This window comes from Sinocyclocheilus grahami, unplaced genomic scaffold, assembly GCF_001515645.1.
Source record: "Sinocyclocheilus grahami isolate Dianchi unplaced genomic scaffold, SAMN03320097.WGS_v1.1 scaffold2217.1, whole genome shotgun sequence".
NCBI lineage: Eukaryota > Metazoa > Chordata > Actinopteri > Cypriniformes > Cyprinidae > Sinocyclocheilus > Sinocyclocheilus grahami.
The window spans coordinates 55,988-73,479 of record NW_015507396.1 but is presented as its reverse complement, the minus strand read 5'-3'; the positions used below and the strand labels follow the sequence as shown (position 1 = coordinate 73,479).

General features: G+C 35.7%; 1 protein-coding gene across 1 annotated transcript in view; it reads right to left on the bottom strand.

The window, feature by feature from the left end:
• The window catches only part of LOC107574413 (E3 ubiquitin-protein ligase RFWD3-like), a 17,819-nt gene extending 1,315 nt beyond the window's left edge, over nucleotides 1-16,504 (bottom strand). Inside the window, exons 1-12 of the mRNA XM_016260854.1 lie at nucleotides 16,332-16,504; nucleotides 12,007-12,186; nucleotides 11,651-11,856; nucleotides 10,717-10,790; nucleotides 10,320-10,532; nucleotides 8,348-8,439; nucleotides 8,142-8,256; nucleotides 5,090-5,303; nucleotides 4,856-5,006; nucleotides 4,683-4,756; nucleotides 4,448-4,598; nucleotides 2,545-2,603 (exon numbers count right to left, since the gene is read on the bottom strand). Coding sequence (XP_016116340.1) covers nucleotides 2,545-2,603; nucleotides 4,448-4,598; nucleotides 4,683-4,756; nucleotides 4,856-5,006; nucleotides 5,090-5,303; nucleotides 8,142-8,256; nucleotides 8,348-8,439; nucleotides 10,320-10,532; nucleotides 10,717-10,790; nucleotides 11,651-11,856; nucleotides 12,007-12,173 — 1,516 coding nt within the window. The 5' untranslated portion in view covers nucleotides 12,174-12,186; nucleotides 16,332-16,504. The remainder of the gene's footprint in view (nucleotides 1-2,544; nucleotides 2,604-4,447; nucleotides 4,599-4,682; nucleotides 4,757-4,855; nucleotides 5,007-5,089; nucleotides 5,304-8,141; nucleotides 8,257-8,347; nucleotides 8,440-10,319; nucleotides 10,533-10,716; nucleotides 10,791-11,650; nucleotides 11,857-12,006; nucleotides 12,187-16,331) is intronic.
• Nucleotides 16,505-17,492: the final 988 nt, after the last annotated feature.

Genomic DNA, 17,492 nt, shown 5'->3' with positions numbered 1-17,492 from the left:
CAAGAAAAGAAAAGTAGCGCAGAAAAAAACGTTGGGAAAAAAAAAAGTTCGCCAAAAGTTTGAGTTTGATTAAACATTACAAGGTAAATAAAATAAAAGTATATTAGACAATATATTTTAATACCATTAGATTTTTTTAACTATAGGGTCAATGACAAAAAATTCTCACATTTACATCACGGTATGTATAAATTGCATTTTATGTATTTTTAAAGAAATTATATTATATTATATTTCTCAAAAAAATTGTTTATATAGAAATAAACCGTAGATCTACACTAAATGCTAATAATATCAAAATGGCTATTATGGGTGTTGGTTTAAATATTTATTGATGCTTTTCAACAAGAGAGATACAAAAAATGCTTCAATATATGTTTCGATATGCTTCACCGAATCTTACGAGACCAGTCTTGTGATTTTTGGCCAAACTGTTCAGAAGTTATTAGCAAAAACAGTCATTTTTCACATCTCCTGATCACTAGGTGGTGCTGTGCTGAAACTACATAGGAAACCTCAGGTCATGGTTGTCATAACTAGTGTTTTTAAAAACGTCCATTTCCCGTTAACATTTGAGTGCTGTTGAACGTATTCTTATGGTGTACCGTTTATTGAACCGAGCCCGAGCGCGATTATCCCCCCTCCCCCCTCCCCCGCTGGCCTGCACTCACTTGCACTAAACTTTCCGGCCCGGAGCACGTTTACGTCATGTATGAGATAACGGAGAAAACCACTTTCGCTAATATTCTGCCGAATAATTAATAATAATAAATTTATAATTTATGCAGTGCATTTTCACTTGTATGTTTCAGAAAATTATTACGGCGGCAGCTGACGTTAATGAAATAATTTGCAGATTTACTCGCAAGCTACATTTCCTGTTCATCAACAAGGTAAGATCCAGAGCCATTATAAACCTAAATATACTTGATTAAATTAAATTAATTGAAAAGTGTAGTGTAGTAGTAGTAATAGAATATGTTTGCGGTCGTAATGATGACAGTAGCGCACACAAAATAGTATCTGTTCCGTGCTCCGCTGCGGCTAGCGCTCACACTGCATGCGTACCGCGCCCGAGCCCAACCGAACCGTGCCCTGGCCCACCTCTTCCAACCGGGCCAGGACCGGCTAAACGAACCGTGCCTAGTGTGAGTACACCCTTAAACACCGCCGATTGGCTATAGTGTTCACACGCTCAACAGATATGACTGTGATTGGCTACAATGATCATCGCTTCACGCTCTTCACCGAGTGCTCACATAGAAGCCCACAGGAGTGTTTGAAAGCCGCATGTATCAGCGCGGATCCATCTATGTGCAGATATATTAGGGATCTGCTGATAGACGCGGCTTTCAAACACTCCTGAGTGTAGCCAATCACAGTCATATCTGTTGAGCGCGTGAACACTATAGCCAATCAGCGTTTTTTTAAATTGCAGTACCGAAGTCGGTACTTTTGACAACACTAGTCATAACACAAACCATATTTGATCTGAATACACTAAAGCGTTGCAGAGATATAGCCTTCATGTCTATTTCTGCGTGCTCTTCGCCAAATTTGTTTTTTTATTAGATACACTCAAAAATATTACTGAATGTGTACGTCACAAGGAAGACGAGATCAACTGTTAGTAGTATTTAGCATTTTTTTTCAGCCAACTATAAGCAGATTTGTTTTCTTACTGTTGCAAGCAAGACTGTCAATATAAAAAGAAAGATATTGTTAAATCCTGTAGTCTAATCAACATTAACTCTGACAGGCCTAAAAATCTATATATTGTAAAATCATTTCAGCAGAACTCCTAACACCCACCTGTAGTACTTATAGTGAGTAGAATGTCTGTTAGGAGACAATCAAAATAAAGTGTTAGAAGATATTAAGCAGGCAGTTTACTAATACTAATGACTGCAAGTTGACATGTATGTGCAAAGTTACTTATAGTTAGTAGATTGTCTAAAGTGGACTATCGTGTGCTTACCCTGTGCTGAACCCCTTTGTTATCATCATTTTAAACCCCACTTTTAAGGGTGCAGTATGTAATATGACAAGTGGTTGAAATGGGTACTGCAGTCCAAATTCAAAATATTGGAGAGAGTTGTTTCTCCCATCTGCTCGTCCTCAGACTCAATGCTCACGTGAGTTGCCAGACTGAGGACACACAAAAGCAGGGGTGTCCAAATTCGGTCCTGGAGGGCCATTGTCCTGCAGAGTTTAGCTCCAACTTGCCTCAACAAACCTACCTGGAAGTTTCTAGTATGCCTTGTAAGTAGTGTTGTCAAAAGTCAGTACAGAAATTGTAAAAATGTCCAATTCCCACTAACATTTGAGCGCTGTTGAGCGGATTCTTAAACACTGCTGATTGGCCATTGTATTCACGTGCTCAACAGATATGACTGTGATTGGCGAACATGATCATTGCTTCACGCTCTTCACCGAGTGCTCATACAGAAGCACACAAGGGCGTTTGAAAGTAGGCGTATCAGCGCGGATCCATCTATGTGCAGATATATTAGGGATCTGCTGATAGACGCGGCTTTCAAACACTCCTGAGCCACACAGGTCTGCCCGTGTTGTAGGCCTGAACCACCGTGTTCGTCATCAGACTGTGAACAAAACATCCACATGGAGCAACTCAGAAGAGGCTCAACATGCTATGTTCAGAGGCTGATGAAAAATTAGAATTGGTTTTTGGTGCATAAAAAATATCATCTGGGATTTGCGTTCAAGCATTTTCCAACTAAAAACTGTCGTTACATTCACGAGACATCAACATTTCCATTATTATGAGTTTCTGAGCAGTAAAATCACACCCAGAAAGAATAATCATATCTCACAAGTCTGCACTGAAAGTAATCCAATAAAAAGGAGTATACAACAAAATAATCCAGGCAGGCTGCACGCACAAACAAACCTACAGCATGACCAATGTAGTCTGATTCACTAACAGATGATTCTTACCAACTGCTTCTTTTTAGTCAATAAAATAACTATTGACTAGTCTCGTCTGATTCTGGTTTAATAAATTGTTCAAAAGACGTTACTGGTTTGAATCAGTTTCCCTGTATTGTTTACAGCATTAAACAGAGAGAACAGACATCACAACGGATACATCTGATTATAGATTACAGTCAAAATGAAACAGAATCAAACCTAGAGCTTCTGAATCAGAATCTAATCAGGAAAGAGATTCTAGAGGTCGATGGATACTGGATTTTGACGATCATTGAGATACTATTATAGATTTTGTAAGTATTTTAAATTGGACTTTATCTGTATATTTTCTTTTTAATTTTGAATAAAATATTAGTAATTTTGTTGCGTTATGGTAACTTTTATTAGATTATTTATGTTTAATACTGTATAGTTTTTATTTTTTTATGAACTATTTAAATTATTTTTAGTTTGAGTTATTTTAGTAGTAAATGAGATGCTGCATTGCAAGTATTTTTTTTTTTTTTATTTGACTTTATTTCAGTTTTATTTCTTATTTTATTTCAAGTAAAAAAAAATGTTGTTATGGATTTAGTTTTAGTTTACTTTAATAACCCTGCTGATAACAATAACTATGTTGGAATACCTGGCCAATAATTTACAAATTGGTCAAAAAAAAAAAAATCAGTAATATGAAGAAAAAAAAAAAAAAATTGAAATGAAAATTAGTGCTGAATTTATTTATTCTAAAATTAACAATGTCCTATCATGAGAATGTTTCGAAAAAATAAAAAAATGTTTAGTGCTGTCAAACGATTAATCACATCCAAAACAAGTTTTTGTTTACATAATATGTGTGTACTGTGTATATTTATTATGTATATATAAAGACACACACATACCGCATATATTTTGAAAATATTTTAACATTTCTGTTCCTGCGTTCCTCTGTATTTTTACCGTTCTGAAACCGGTTTGCCTAGAAAAGTATACATATCTAAACAGTTATTGGTTTGCTTCTCTCCACAACAAATCCTCTAAAGTGAAGGCTATAGGCTATAAAAACATTATTTTAAATTTTATTGACATGAAATATAAATATGCACAAGAAAAATTTAGCAAATTTTTTTTTTCTTGTTGTTAAATGTTAGTTACAGCATGTGCACTCATATGACGATTATACTGTATTTTTCAGATGTATATCGATTTATAGATACATAGATTTTATTTATATATTTTACCTTGCTCTTACGGTCCTTTGAACAGAACTACATGAAGTGTATTTTGTAAGAACAGAACCAAAAAACTATTTATGTATCTAAAAGTCGATGCCGATTAATCAGCATAAATGATATTATCAGTCAGTGTCAAATTAATTCCCAGCCTTGTGTTTTATATGCCATTTAATTATAGCAGGTGTAACTTGGTGTGCTTTGCTGGCTCTTAAATATTTTGTAATAGAACATGTAATGCAAACACACAATTATTACACAGGAGGAAAGCATTAGTCTCTCACCTGGTGAGTTTGATTGTGTTGTCGAGGGCCGCAGACAGCAGAAGGCTGTCCTGGTGTCGGCTGAAGGCCAGACCTCGGATCTGTTTGGAGTGGATGGGAACATACTGACTAGGCTTGAGAGTCGCAGTGCTGATCTTCTTCACACCGAAGCCTGAGAGAGCGGCGATCAATCAATCACTGCTTATATAAACAACGCAAAGGAAAAAATCAATGTGGAAGAGCTCAAATTCGATACCTGGCACCAAGGTTGCTTGTGGAGAAGGCTGAGACGCCAGCAGGCAGCCGAGAGGCTCGCAGTAAGACAGACCCCTACTGCCCCCCGTCTGAGAAACCAGCACACCCTTAGAGAAGACATAATGTCCCCCACTGGACGAGACCTGCCTCTGGGACGACGAGAGAGTCTCTCACCTGGTGAGTTTGATTGTGTTGTCGAGGGCCGCAGACAGCAGAAGGCTGTCCTGGTGTCGGCTGAAGGCCAGACCTCGGATCTGTTTGGAGTGGATGGGAACATACTGACTAGGCTTGAGAGTCGCAGTGCTGATCTTCTTCACACCGAAGCCTGAGAGAGCGGCGATCAATCAATCACTGCTTATATAAACAACGCAAGGGAAAAAATCAATGTGGAAGAGCTCAAATTCCTACCTGGCACCAAGGTTGCTTGTGGAGAAGGCTGAGACGCCAGCAGGCAGCCGAGAGGCTCGCAGTAAGACAGAACCCTACTGCCCCCCGTCTGAGAAACCAGCACACCCTTAGAGAAGACATAATGTCCCCCACTGGACGAGACCTGCCTCTGGGACGACGAGAGATACGCTCCCTGAGAGGAGCCGAACGCCTGAGCTCTCCACCTCCTCAACTCCTACAGAACAAACACACAATACAGCAGCAAGGATGCTTTACTTCCACTAGAGACATGATCATGAAGCTCATAATATGTGGCTCTCATTTGTTGACATTAAATTGAACAAAATTAAATCGGCCACGCCACTCTTTCTAGATATGGGTTTTTGGACCCCATTGAATTTCACTGTATGGAAAGTCCCCCCCCCCATCTCTCTCTAGAAATTTTCATTTCAATTTTCATTTCATTTCATTTTGGGGTGAACTATCAAATATGCTTACATAATACATTTTTAAACATTTACCAAAATTGTAATATAACCATTTTTCATTCTGCTTTCCAAAGACTGGTCAAAAACCATTATTTCTTAATTAAACAATAATTGTTCTACTGAAAGCTCAAATTTTAAACAGTATGAAACAAAACAAAACAAAAATCAACATAAATACATAATCGATATACAAAATATTAATATTTTTAGTTAAAAAAACAGCAAATTGGAACAATATTTTTTAGTTTAAAAAAATACAGTATTTCCTGGAATACAGCTTATACAGTAAGCTCTTTTTTTTTAAATATCTGAATCATGTTGAGACTTATAAATCAAAGTTACATAATGCAATTAACGTCAAGCATGTAAAACATTTTGGTGAAGAAAAGCCAACTTGTGAAAGTCACTATAGTTTAGATTTGTTTTATACTTACATTTTTTTATTCCTATTCTGAATACCGTTAAATTTAAAGAACTTGAGTTGTGAAATGAAGGGAACTACGACACGTTTATATTTGTATTTACTACGTTTATAAACATAGTTTTTATTTTAAATTTATTTACATTATTTCTGAAAGTAATAGTAAAACTTGCGTATACACTAGCTATGCTTCCATCCATCTATTTTTATGCGCATTTTGGGGTATCGCATTAAAAAAAAAAACGCTGGACGGAAACACGAGATGCGCATAAATTAAAAAAAATTTGAATAAAAAAACATATGCACACAATTGAGTAGGATAAACTTTTTGTACAATAAGAAAGAATTTCCACTAGAGACATGATCATGAAGCTCATAATATGTGGCTCTCATTTGTTGACATTAAATTGAACAAAATTAAATCGGCCACGCCACTCTTTCTAGATATGGGTTTTTGGACCCCATTGAATTTCACTGTATGGAAAGTCCCCCCCCCCATCTCTCTCTAGAAATTTTCATTTCAATTTTCATTTCATTTCATTTTGGGGTGAACTATCAAATATGCTTACATAATACATTTTTAAACATTTACCAAAATTGTAATATAACTATTTTTCATTCTGCTTTCCAAAGACTGGTCAAAAACCATTATTTCTTAATTAAACAATAATTGTTCTACTGAAAGCTCAAATTTTAAACAGTATGAAACAAAACAAAACAAAAATCAACATAAATACATAATCGATATACAAAATATTAATATTTTTAGTTAAAAAAACAGCAAATTGGAACAACATTTTTTAGTTTAAAAAAATACAGTATTTCCTGGAATACAGCTTATACAGTAAGCTCTTTTTTTTTAAATATCTGAATCATGTTGAGACTTATAAATCAAAGTTACGTAATGCAATTAACGTCAAGCATGTAAAACATTTTGGTGAAGAAAAGCCAACTTGTGAAAGTCACTATAGTTTAGATTTGTTTTATACATACATTTTTTTATTCCTATTCTGAATACCGTTAAATTTAAAGAACTTGAGTTGTGAAATGAAGGGAACTACGACACGTTTATATTTGTATTTACTACGTTTATAAACATAGTTTTTATTTTAAATTTATTTACATTATTTCTGAAAGTAATAGTAAAACTTGCGTATACACTAGCTATGCTTCCATCCATCTATTTTTATGCGCATTTTGGGGTATCGCATTAAAAAAAAAAACGCTGGACGGAAACACGAGATGCGCATAAATTAAAAAAAATTTGAATAAAAAAACATATGCACACAATTGAGTAGGATAAACTTTTTGTACAATAAGAAAGAATGTGCACAGACACATTTACCGAATAAATTCCTTTATGCGCATCAAAAAAAGTCATGTGACTTTGCGCTATGAGACGGGATCATTTGCCTAACCAGCGGACCGATCTCCTTCACAGCATCTGAAATGTCGTTTTGGTCGTTCTGAAATGCCTGAGCAAAGTCTGTCTGTCGTCAAAGTATTTCTGTATAATTGTCTTACACGACTGTGTTCCCAAACAGCAGCATCCACCTCCGAAAGCAATGACCGCATTTATCGTTTCGTAATTTATCATATATGAAAATGATTAGATTCCGTCGCTTCTACTACTTTTCTTAGTAATATTTAATGCCAGTTTATCAGGAAGTGATGATTTTGCTCTCTTTGACTCGTTGGATGGAAAAAGTGCTTTATTTGCAAAGGTTTTATGCGATATTCCAGTTTTGCGCATTACTTAAATTTGCATCTTTGAATGGAAACATAGCTACGGGCTGTTTTTTTTCCTCTCATTTTAAGTTGGAGTCTTATTTTACAGAAAACACTGTAAACTAATATATTACATTACTCTAATAAAGAGTAGAAAAACTTTAGCATAACTTAATACAAATTCAATTTTTTTTTAGAACAGTAACACAGAAGCCAATTAAATTTCGCAAACATTATGCGGTCTTTATAACACCATGCTTCTTTACACAGTATAAACTTATTTTAATAGGTTAAAATATAAAATTGCCTTTATATTTAAGAAAGGGAGTCTCTTACAAAAACATTTGGCATCACAATGCTTGAAAAGCCCTGTTCCAGATAACTAGTACCAAGACACATGAGATATAAAAGAGAGTTTCTCCTGAAAAAGACACACCTCGACCTCTTTGCGCAGTCGCACATTTTCATTGGCCACGAGCTGCATCTGCTGACGACACTGAGCGACTTTCAGCTGCTCCATTCTCCGCGAGCCCTGCTCCAGCTCTAAACGACTGCACACAGTCAAAACCATCAGCACAAGCCTATTCTGGAAATATATCAAGATAAAACTGCAGAACCAGTAATACGCTCTCACTGGAGCACCTCTTCAGTCGCACTTCCTCCGCGTTGTCCAGGGCTTTCAGTTTCCGTGCATAAAGAAAGATGATATGATCACATTTGGCTGGTTTATTGCACTGAGGAGACACAAAATCTTTTTATTGACAGATTACATGACAAATATTCTTATAAAATAAAAATTTTTTAATTCTGGGGTATTTTTAAACAGCTTTTTATGAAAGGAGTTTCACAAAATCTACAATATTTGATCAAATGCACTTCACAGAAGAATGTTTTGCATTATACTTCGAAATTATGTTTCTAAACATTTGTTTAATAAACATTTCTATTAACGTCATTAAAACAATACAGTGAAAAATACAATTATTTAATGTGCATATGCATTTATACAGCCACTCGTGGAAATATTTTAAAAATGTTTACTGAAATCAAATTTCTTTCCATACTTTTTTTTGGCTGTTTTTTTTTAAATTTTTTATTAAAACAGGTTAATGTAACTGCATCTGTGAATTTTTACAGTCAGACGTAAAAATACATTTGAAATATTTCTTAAAATTAATGTTTTGTTTTATATATTTTTTGTTAATTGAAACAGGATCATTTATTTCCATTGGGGAATTTTTACAGCCAGTTATGTAAATACTTAATAACTAGTGCTGTCAAATGATTAATCGTGATTAATCCAAAATAAAAGTTTTTGTTTACATAATATATGTGTGTGTGCTGTGTATATTTACTATGCATATATAAATACAAGTACATGCATGTATATATTTAAGACAAATATGTTTATATATAATATAAATTATAAGAATATAAATATATACATGTAAATATTTTCAAAATATAGACTGTATGAGTGTGTATTTATACATACATAATAAATATACACAGCACACACACATATATTATGTAAACAAAAACTTTTATTTTGGATGCGATTAATCGTTTGACAGCACTATTAAAATATTTCTTAAAGTTGATGTTTTGTTTTACATCATTTTAATTATTTAAAATTAAAACAGGATAATATAGCTGCATTTATGAATTGTGATCCACTCATCACATCCCTATTTACAAAACAAAAAAATTTTTTAAAACATTTTAAAGTGTCAAATGTAATTTTAAATAACTCAATGAAGCAGATAATCAGGCCTGTTATTCTAGCACAATGTTCATTCACTGAAACTGTGAAACCCACCTGTGGACATTTATTTCCTCCACTCGTCAACCAGCGGGAGATACAAACATAGCCGAAGAGGTGACCACAGAGAAGAGCGGCCAAGCGGTGGTCACCTGCCGTGGTCCAGGGCTCAAAGCAGATGGAGCAGGTCTCTCCCTCAGCATCATCTGCTTTGGTCTTTCCTGCGGGACTCGCAGCAGCGGTGACGGGATCCTCCGACTCAGACACAGGCTGGGAAGAGACAAGTCACAATGAAGCCAATGACAACTGGCATTCACAATGATGTGCCGCATTTCCAACTGAAACCAGACATTCTGCCGCTTTGATAGAGAGTCATCGTTTTGATGATTTTACATCATTTACTATAAAGGCACAACAGTTGAAGACAAATCATCAATATGAAACGATCAGTCACCTCAGTCTCTTGTTGTGACTCGTACGGATGAGCGGCTGCTCTCGTCCCTTCAGCCTCTGTAGAAACACTGGACCCTGAATTATACAAAAACATATGGCTTCACTTCATATGCAAAGAACTTAGCCAATTATAACAAAGGGCATCATGTCTTAATGATACAGGAGTAAAAAAGGGTTTAATTCTAAGGATCAGAAAAGGAGTGAAAAATATGGCTGACTAGATCCCAAAAAAATTTCATTATCGATTAGTAGAGTTTGATCTCCTATTTTATTGTTCATTTTGTAACTGTAAATCATTGGTGCATCCAGGTCAAATGTAATTTTAAATAACTCAATGAAGCAGATAATCAGGCCTGTTATTCTAGCACAATGTTCATTCACTGAAACTGTGAAACCCACCTGTGGACATTTATTTCCTCCACTCGTCAACCAGCGGGAGATACAAACATAGCCGAAGAGGTGACCACAGAGAAGAGCGGCCAAGCGGTGGTCACCTGCCGTGGTCCAGGGCTCAAAGCAGATGGAGCAGGTCTCTCCCTCAGCATCATCTGCTTTGGTCTTTCCTGCGGGACTCGCAGCAGCGGTGACGGGATCCTCCGACTCAGACACAGGCTGGGAAGAGACAAGTCACAATGAAGCCAATGACAACTGGCATTCACAATGATGTGCCGCATTTCCAACTGAAACCAGACATTCTGCCGCTTTGATAGAGAGTCATCGTTTTGATGATTTTACATCATTTACTATAAAGGCACAACAGTTGAAGACAAATCATCAATATGAAACGATCAGTCACCTCAGTCTCTTGTTGTGACTCGTACGGATGAGCGGCTGCTCTCGTCCCTTCAGCCTCTGTAGAAACACTGGACCCTGAATTATACAAAAACATATGGCTTCACTTCATATGCAAAGAACTTAGCCAATTATAACAAAGGGCATCATGTCTTAATGATACAGGAGTAAAAAAGGGTTTAATTCTAAGGATCAGAAAAGGAGTGAAAAATATGGCTGACTAGATCCAAAAAAAATTTCATTATCAATTAGTAGAGTTTGATCTCCTATTTTATTGTTCATTTTGTAACTGTAAATCATTGGTGCATCCAGTTTTTTTTTTTCTTTTTACAGGGATGCAGAATGAGAAATCTAGCCAGCAACAATAAAAATAATTGTAATTATTTAGCTGATATAAAATATTAGAATTTATTGTTATGTTAGATGATATTAGACATTGTGATTTATTTATATATTAGATGATATTACATATTTAAATACATTTAGACAAATTAAAAACCTAAAATGCACAATTTTAGACATCGTAATATTATAATGCATGAAAATGTATATTTAGGTTGAAATATGAAATACGGTTACACTTAAAACAGTTTATAATAATCAGAGACAGATGACAGCTAAGGTGATTTAAATGTAAAAAAGGGAACAACCGATTCAATTAAATATTCAATTTAAGCCAAATTATATCCAATATCGATTATTATGGTAAATGAAAATAATACTGCTATATGTTAATGATATATTATGCACCCAATGTTATATATTTAGTCGTTAAATTTAAGATTATTATGTCAATTTATATTATCAATACTGATAGCAGCAATTCTAGTAGTAGATTGTTATAAAGAGCTTAACAATTAAATCATTTAAAAGATAGCTGGGAAAATATACATCTGACCTAAAACTGTTATGAATCGAGAAATGAAACAGCAGTGGACCTGCAGCGCTGGATTCATCAGACGTCTGCACATCCGCAGCAGCGGTGCGGCTGGAGCTGGGTTCAGGGTCCAGCGGTGGTGGATCTGTGTGAGGAACGGAGCGCTGCGTGTCCTGGGAGCCACTCAGCCGCTCTACCAGATTCTCTGCGATGAGCTCCCGGAGTCTGCGCATCCTCTCTTCACGTGTGGAGAGCTGCGAATGTGTCCTTGGAAAACAGGAGGGACACCAGAAAGATCGAGTCATACAGCGACTCCATACTGTCGTTGCAGGAAAAGTAAGTGAACCCTTTGCATTCCCTTTTAACTTGGACAAATTATGCACGTTTAATTTTATGAGCTTTAACCCGTTCTCTTACCCAATTATATGTCTCCTCCTGATCGCCCGATGGGCTGAAAGTCTGGGTCGCTCAGATGGGCCTTGATCCTGCATGGGAACATCCTCTTCCTCCGTGTTGCTTTCAGACTCAGAGACTACAATCACACTGGCCTCACTGGACACTGGAGCTACCTCCATATCCTCCATCTTCAAATGCGTTCTGCAGGAGACACCACAAGAAAGAATTAAGGACTGAAACAGGGTTGTTATTGTTAAAGGGGTCATAGGATGCCCATTTTCCACAAGTTGATATGATTCTTTGGGGTCTTAATGAAAAGTCTGTAACAGTTTGGCTAAACATTTTTTCAATGGTAGTGTAAAAAACAAATTTTCTCTTTTCAGATCAAGCCGTTTTTGTAGCATTTTCCTTTAAATGTTAATGAGCTCTGCTGACCCCGCCCCTCTCTTCCGAGCTGCTCTCAGAGAGACGGTTTACTTTAGCCGCATTCATCATGAAACTTGCTAATTAGCACATTATTAGGAAAGTCGATTTGCAAAGATTCGTTAAAAAAAAACTTACACTCACTTCTTCTGTAGGTGAAGCTGGATCACGAATGATTCGCGCGAACATGGACGCATTTATGTAGATCGGAGGCGCATTCCCTTCAGAAACAGTGTAATCCACTGCGAGTTCAGCGGCTCAGATGTCGGGAGTAAATGACGACTGCTATGTTCATTATTACATCCAACAACAGAACACCTCGAGCACTTAGGAGTCATTCTTGTCTACATCTGCTCCGGCGGTGAAACAATGGCGGACTGATGACAGTCACTCAGGGCGGAGCTAAGGTAAGACACCAGTCCAGTCTGTGCTGAAACGCTACTGTCAATCAAACTATCGTGGGAGGGGCTCTATTTGAGAAAGGGGTAAAGATTTGAGCAGATGAACAAAAAAACACTGGGTGGATTTTGATCATTTTAGGGTGGCTGTGTACACACACTGCCAACACACATTTCAGTTCAAACAACTTGTAAAAGTGCATGTAGCATCCTATGACCCCTTTAACTAAAACTAAGATTAAAGGGATAGTTCACCCAAAAATTTTAATTCTGTCATGATTTACTCACCCTCAAGTTGTTACAAACCTGTCTGAGCTGACGGCAGCCATTGACTTCTATAGTATAGAAAAAAAGATACAATGGAAGTCAATGGCTACCATTAACTGTTTGGTTACCAACTAGGGCTGCAGTGCAAATAATCGAACGCGATGATCATGCGCATCTCGTCAGTAAAGCCGGTTCTGTGATTAGTAGGGCTGAGCAATATATTTAAAAAAAATATCTCGATATTGTCAAATTTTTTACGATATTCGAGATATATCTCGATATGTTTGCATATGCTTTTAAATAATGAAAAAAACATGAATTTATTTTGCCCCCATTAAAAAAAACAACAAAAACAATTTAGATAGAAGTTATTGTTAAAAGGAAATACAAAATGTTTATATTATATATATATATATATATAAATGAATACCAAAGACTTATGCACTCTCTCTTTCTATATTATGAAAACTGGTAAAAACAAATGAAAAATATTATATCAGTGAAATTCCTAATAGTAATTCCAAACTGCCATAGCCTGTGTTTCTCTATTCAAACAACAGCGGTTGAGTAAGTGCATTTATTCAGCGATCACAATCGCAAACAATACAGTCAAGATCTCATGAGTCGAGATGACCGAACACAGACTGGCTGAATGACACTTTTATTTAAGCCGAACATCTCACATAGAGATCGCTGAACTCCAGCTTACTCGTTACTCATGAAGAGTGAACGTGTGCGCATGGTTGTCGGATTGCAAAAAATAAGAGAAACACCGGACAGAAAATTTATCCTTTTAACAGAGAAGCTCTGATTCGGGGATTTGAACTCTTGATATTTGGCAACCGCACTCATGAAAGCTAGAGGCGTGTAGAGCAGTCCGCAATAACATGTTGTCTCCTTATCTGGATGTTCGGCGCATTCTTTTGGGAAAGTATGCTTGAATTTGAAATATTCGATACACACACCCACCCACACACACACACACACAAAACCAACCCTCAACACTTCATATATACAGTACATAAATACACTTACACATACATACACTTCATATATAAAGCTCAACTGATGTGGGTTTGTCTTGTGTCTGATGCTGATATCTAGAGATGCCAATATATAAAGAGGCTGTATTTTGTCATATAATTTTATGATAATAAATATCACAGAAAATACAGAAACTTATTGACGTTTCTTTTACATAATATTTACAGCGTGTCTATTTAATCTATCTTTTTAAATAGCTTGTCTTTTTAATAAATATAACTATATACAGTGAATTTGTTAAAAGGATCAATATTTTTATATATTTTATATTTTTATATTTTCTGTTTTCATTTTTGTTTTGTTTAGTTGTGTGTTATTTTTAATAGTTTTTTAAAAATATGTATAAATAGTTTTTATTATTATAAAATAATTGTATTTATTTTATTTCAGTTAACATTTAATATATTCCAAGTAACATTTTTATAGTTTTAGTTAACTATAACAATCCTGCACTGAATATGATATTATTATTGCATACTGTTTAAAAAAAAAAAAAACTAAAATACACTGAGGTGCAAATACTATTTCTATTAACTACTATTTACATTTAGTGCAGAGAATTGTTTTATTTTGCTTTGTTTCCACTGTGCTGAATATTTATCCCCTAAAGTAAAATAAAAATAAATCAGTAAAAAACATGAATTTAGTGGAGTTTAGATGCTGGCTTCTCTTGATTTGTTTAGTCGCATTCTAGAAATTTGTTCACACTAGGGCTGGGCGATATATATATATATATATAAAAAAATTATATCTCGATATTGTCAAATTTTTACGATATTCAATATATATCTCGATATGTTTGCATTTGCTTTAAAAAAAAACAAAAAAACATGAATTTATTTTGCCCCCATTAAAAAAAACAACAAAAACAATTTAGATAGAAGTTATTGTTATACAAAATGTTTATTATATAAATTAATACCAAAGACTTATGCACTCTCTCTTTCTATATTATGAAAACTGGTAAAACAAATGAAAAATATTATATCAGTGAAATTCCTAATAGTAATTCCAAACTGCCATAGCCTGTGTTTCTCTATTCAAACAACAGCGGTTGAGTAAGTGCATTTATTCAGCGATCACAATCGCAAACAATACAGTCAAGATCTCATGACCGAACACAGACTGGTTGAGTGACGCTTTCATTTAGATCGCTAAACTCCAGCTTGTTTTTTTGGTGTTTTCAGATCATCGGCGGCGGCGCTTCTGCAATGAGGAGCGAGCGCGTGCGCGTGGTTGCCAGATTGCTTAAAATAAGCAAACACTGGGCAGAAAATGTATGCTTGTAACAGCGAAGCTCTGATTCGGGGATTTGAACTCTTGATATTTGGCAACCGCACTCATGAAAGCTAGAGGCGTGTAGAGCAGTCCGCAATAACATGTTGTCTCCTTATCTGGATGTTCGGCGCATTCTTTTGGGAAAGTATGCTTGAATTTGAAATATTCGATATTCACGATATTTTAAATCGTCGTCAAAATGATTGCGATATTATCGCTAATATTCGACATATCGCCCAGCCGTGATTATCAGTAAAGCTCAATCAGGTACGTTCAGATGCGACCCTCAGGAGCGGCATTTACTACAAAGAGCCGTAGTTCACTGACAAGCTACGCAATATCGCGTTCATTGATGCAATAATTATATATTATATATTGATGCGTTCATTGCACTGCAGCCCTACTACCAACATTCTTCAAAATCTCATTGGAAGAAATTAAGAAATTTAAGAAATGGATACAAATTTGGAACAACCTGAGGGTGAATAAATCATGACAGAATTTTTTTATTTTGGGGTGAACTATCCCTTTAAAACAAAAACACAAAAAACGAATTTGTTACTTGAAATAAAATAAACATTAACAGTAATAAAAGAAAATATAAAAATCCATCTATATATATATATATATACATATACACATATAAATAAATCTTTCTCATTTTCTTTTAGTTTAACTTGATGTCCTAAAGTAACAATAAATAAATAATAAAACAAAAAGCAGAAACAACAAATGACTAAAACTTGAACTAAAATTCAAATATGAAAGCATTTAAAATATCAATAAAAACTAAAACAGTAATATCAATAATTCTACAATAACTCTGGTCTTACACACTTCTACCAGCCTCATTTTTACGTCCTCCTGAATTCAGATCACTTTTTTATGCAACACAGCTTACAGCACAACAACATATATAACACTGACACTATTTACCAAGCAGAGCGACCGGTTTGCATGCTGACTTTCTTCGTAGGTCATCAAAAACTAGATTTTGGTGCGATTTCAGATGATTACAAAAAAAACAAAACTGTTCAATATGAGATAGAATTTGAGCAGAATCTAGTGCTGTTGCAAACACAGCCGCCAACGCGAAGCACCGCCCACTCTGCTCGTTGTGCTCTTTGATTGGACAACAGCCTTCAGCGAGTCTCCGACTCATTTCCGCGAATCGGTTCCTTTGAACCGTTCATTTCAAAGAACATGCAGAGGCCGGTTGCGTAAATTGTTTAGACTCTTTACTAATCTAGCAACCCTGTTGTTAATTTTTTTAATTAATATTTCCGTAATGTATGACGTTAGAAGGTTCACTGTAGAATTTACAGAATGATACGACAGATCATTTATTTTTATGAAAAACAATAACATGGGGGATCATTATTTTGAAAACGAGTCAGACTCGAATCAAATCGATAAATCTGTATCAATACCCAGCCCTAGGAAACACAAGTAAATCTTGCCATTTTGTTGTACGCCTCAGCTATTATACCCGCTAAAGTTTTGCATTAGAAAAAAATGTTGCATGTGGTCTTTAAAAAAAAACAAAATAAATAAATAAACATATCAGCGCACCTGAGAAAAGTCAAGGGAAAGACCCACTGCAATAGAAAAACAATGTTGTAAAAGTGTGCAGCACAGTATGTGTTTCAATACATCTGACGTCACAGATGTCCAATTATAAAACGAGCCGTTTTGCTTACATGAATGCTTCGTGGCAGGAGGTACAAAGATCTCCTATTGTGTCAAAAGAGTATAGCACGTTTCTCATGTTTTGTTTTCTCGTGAATTCTCAACCAGTCCTTTCAACCATCATGAATTCTCATGGAATTTGGAATCCCTGGCCGCAGATTCACACCGAGTTATGGGAAGCCAAACGACCCAAAAGTGGGACGAAACAGCGCGGTATAAGGGGCCGTTCACATATCGCGTTTTTTGCGCGCTCAAGTTTGTTATTTCAAATGAGCGGCAGGCGCGCTCATTTTTTCCAGGCACTTCTGCGTCGTATCGAGATAAAAACATTTCAACTTTTCAGAATGCCGCAAGCGCACCGCGGGTCATGTGACAAGAACCAACCAATCAGCTTCATCCTTTCCCGTA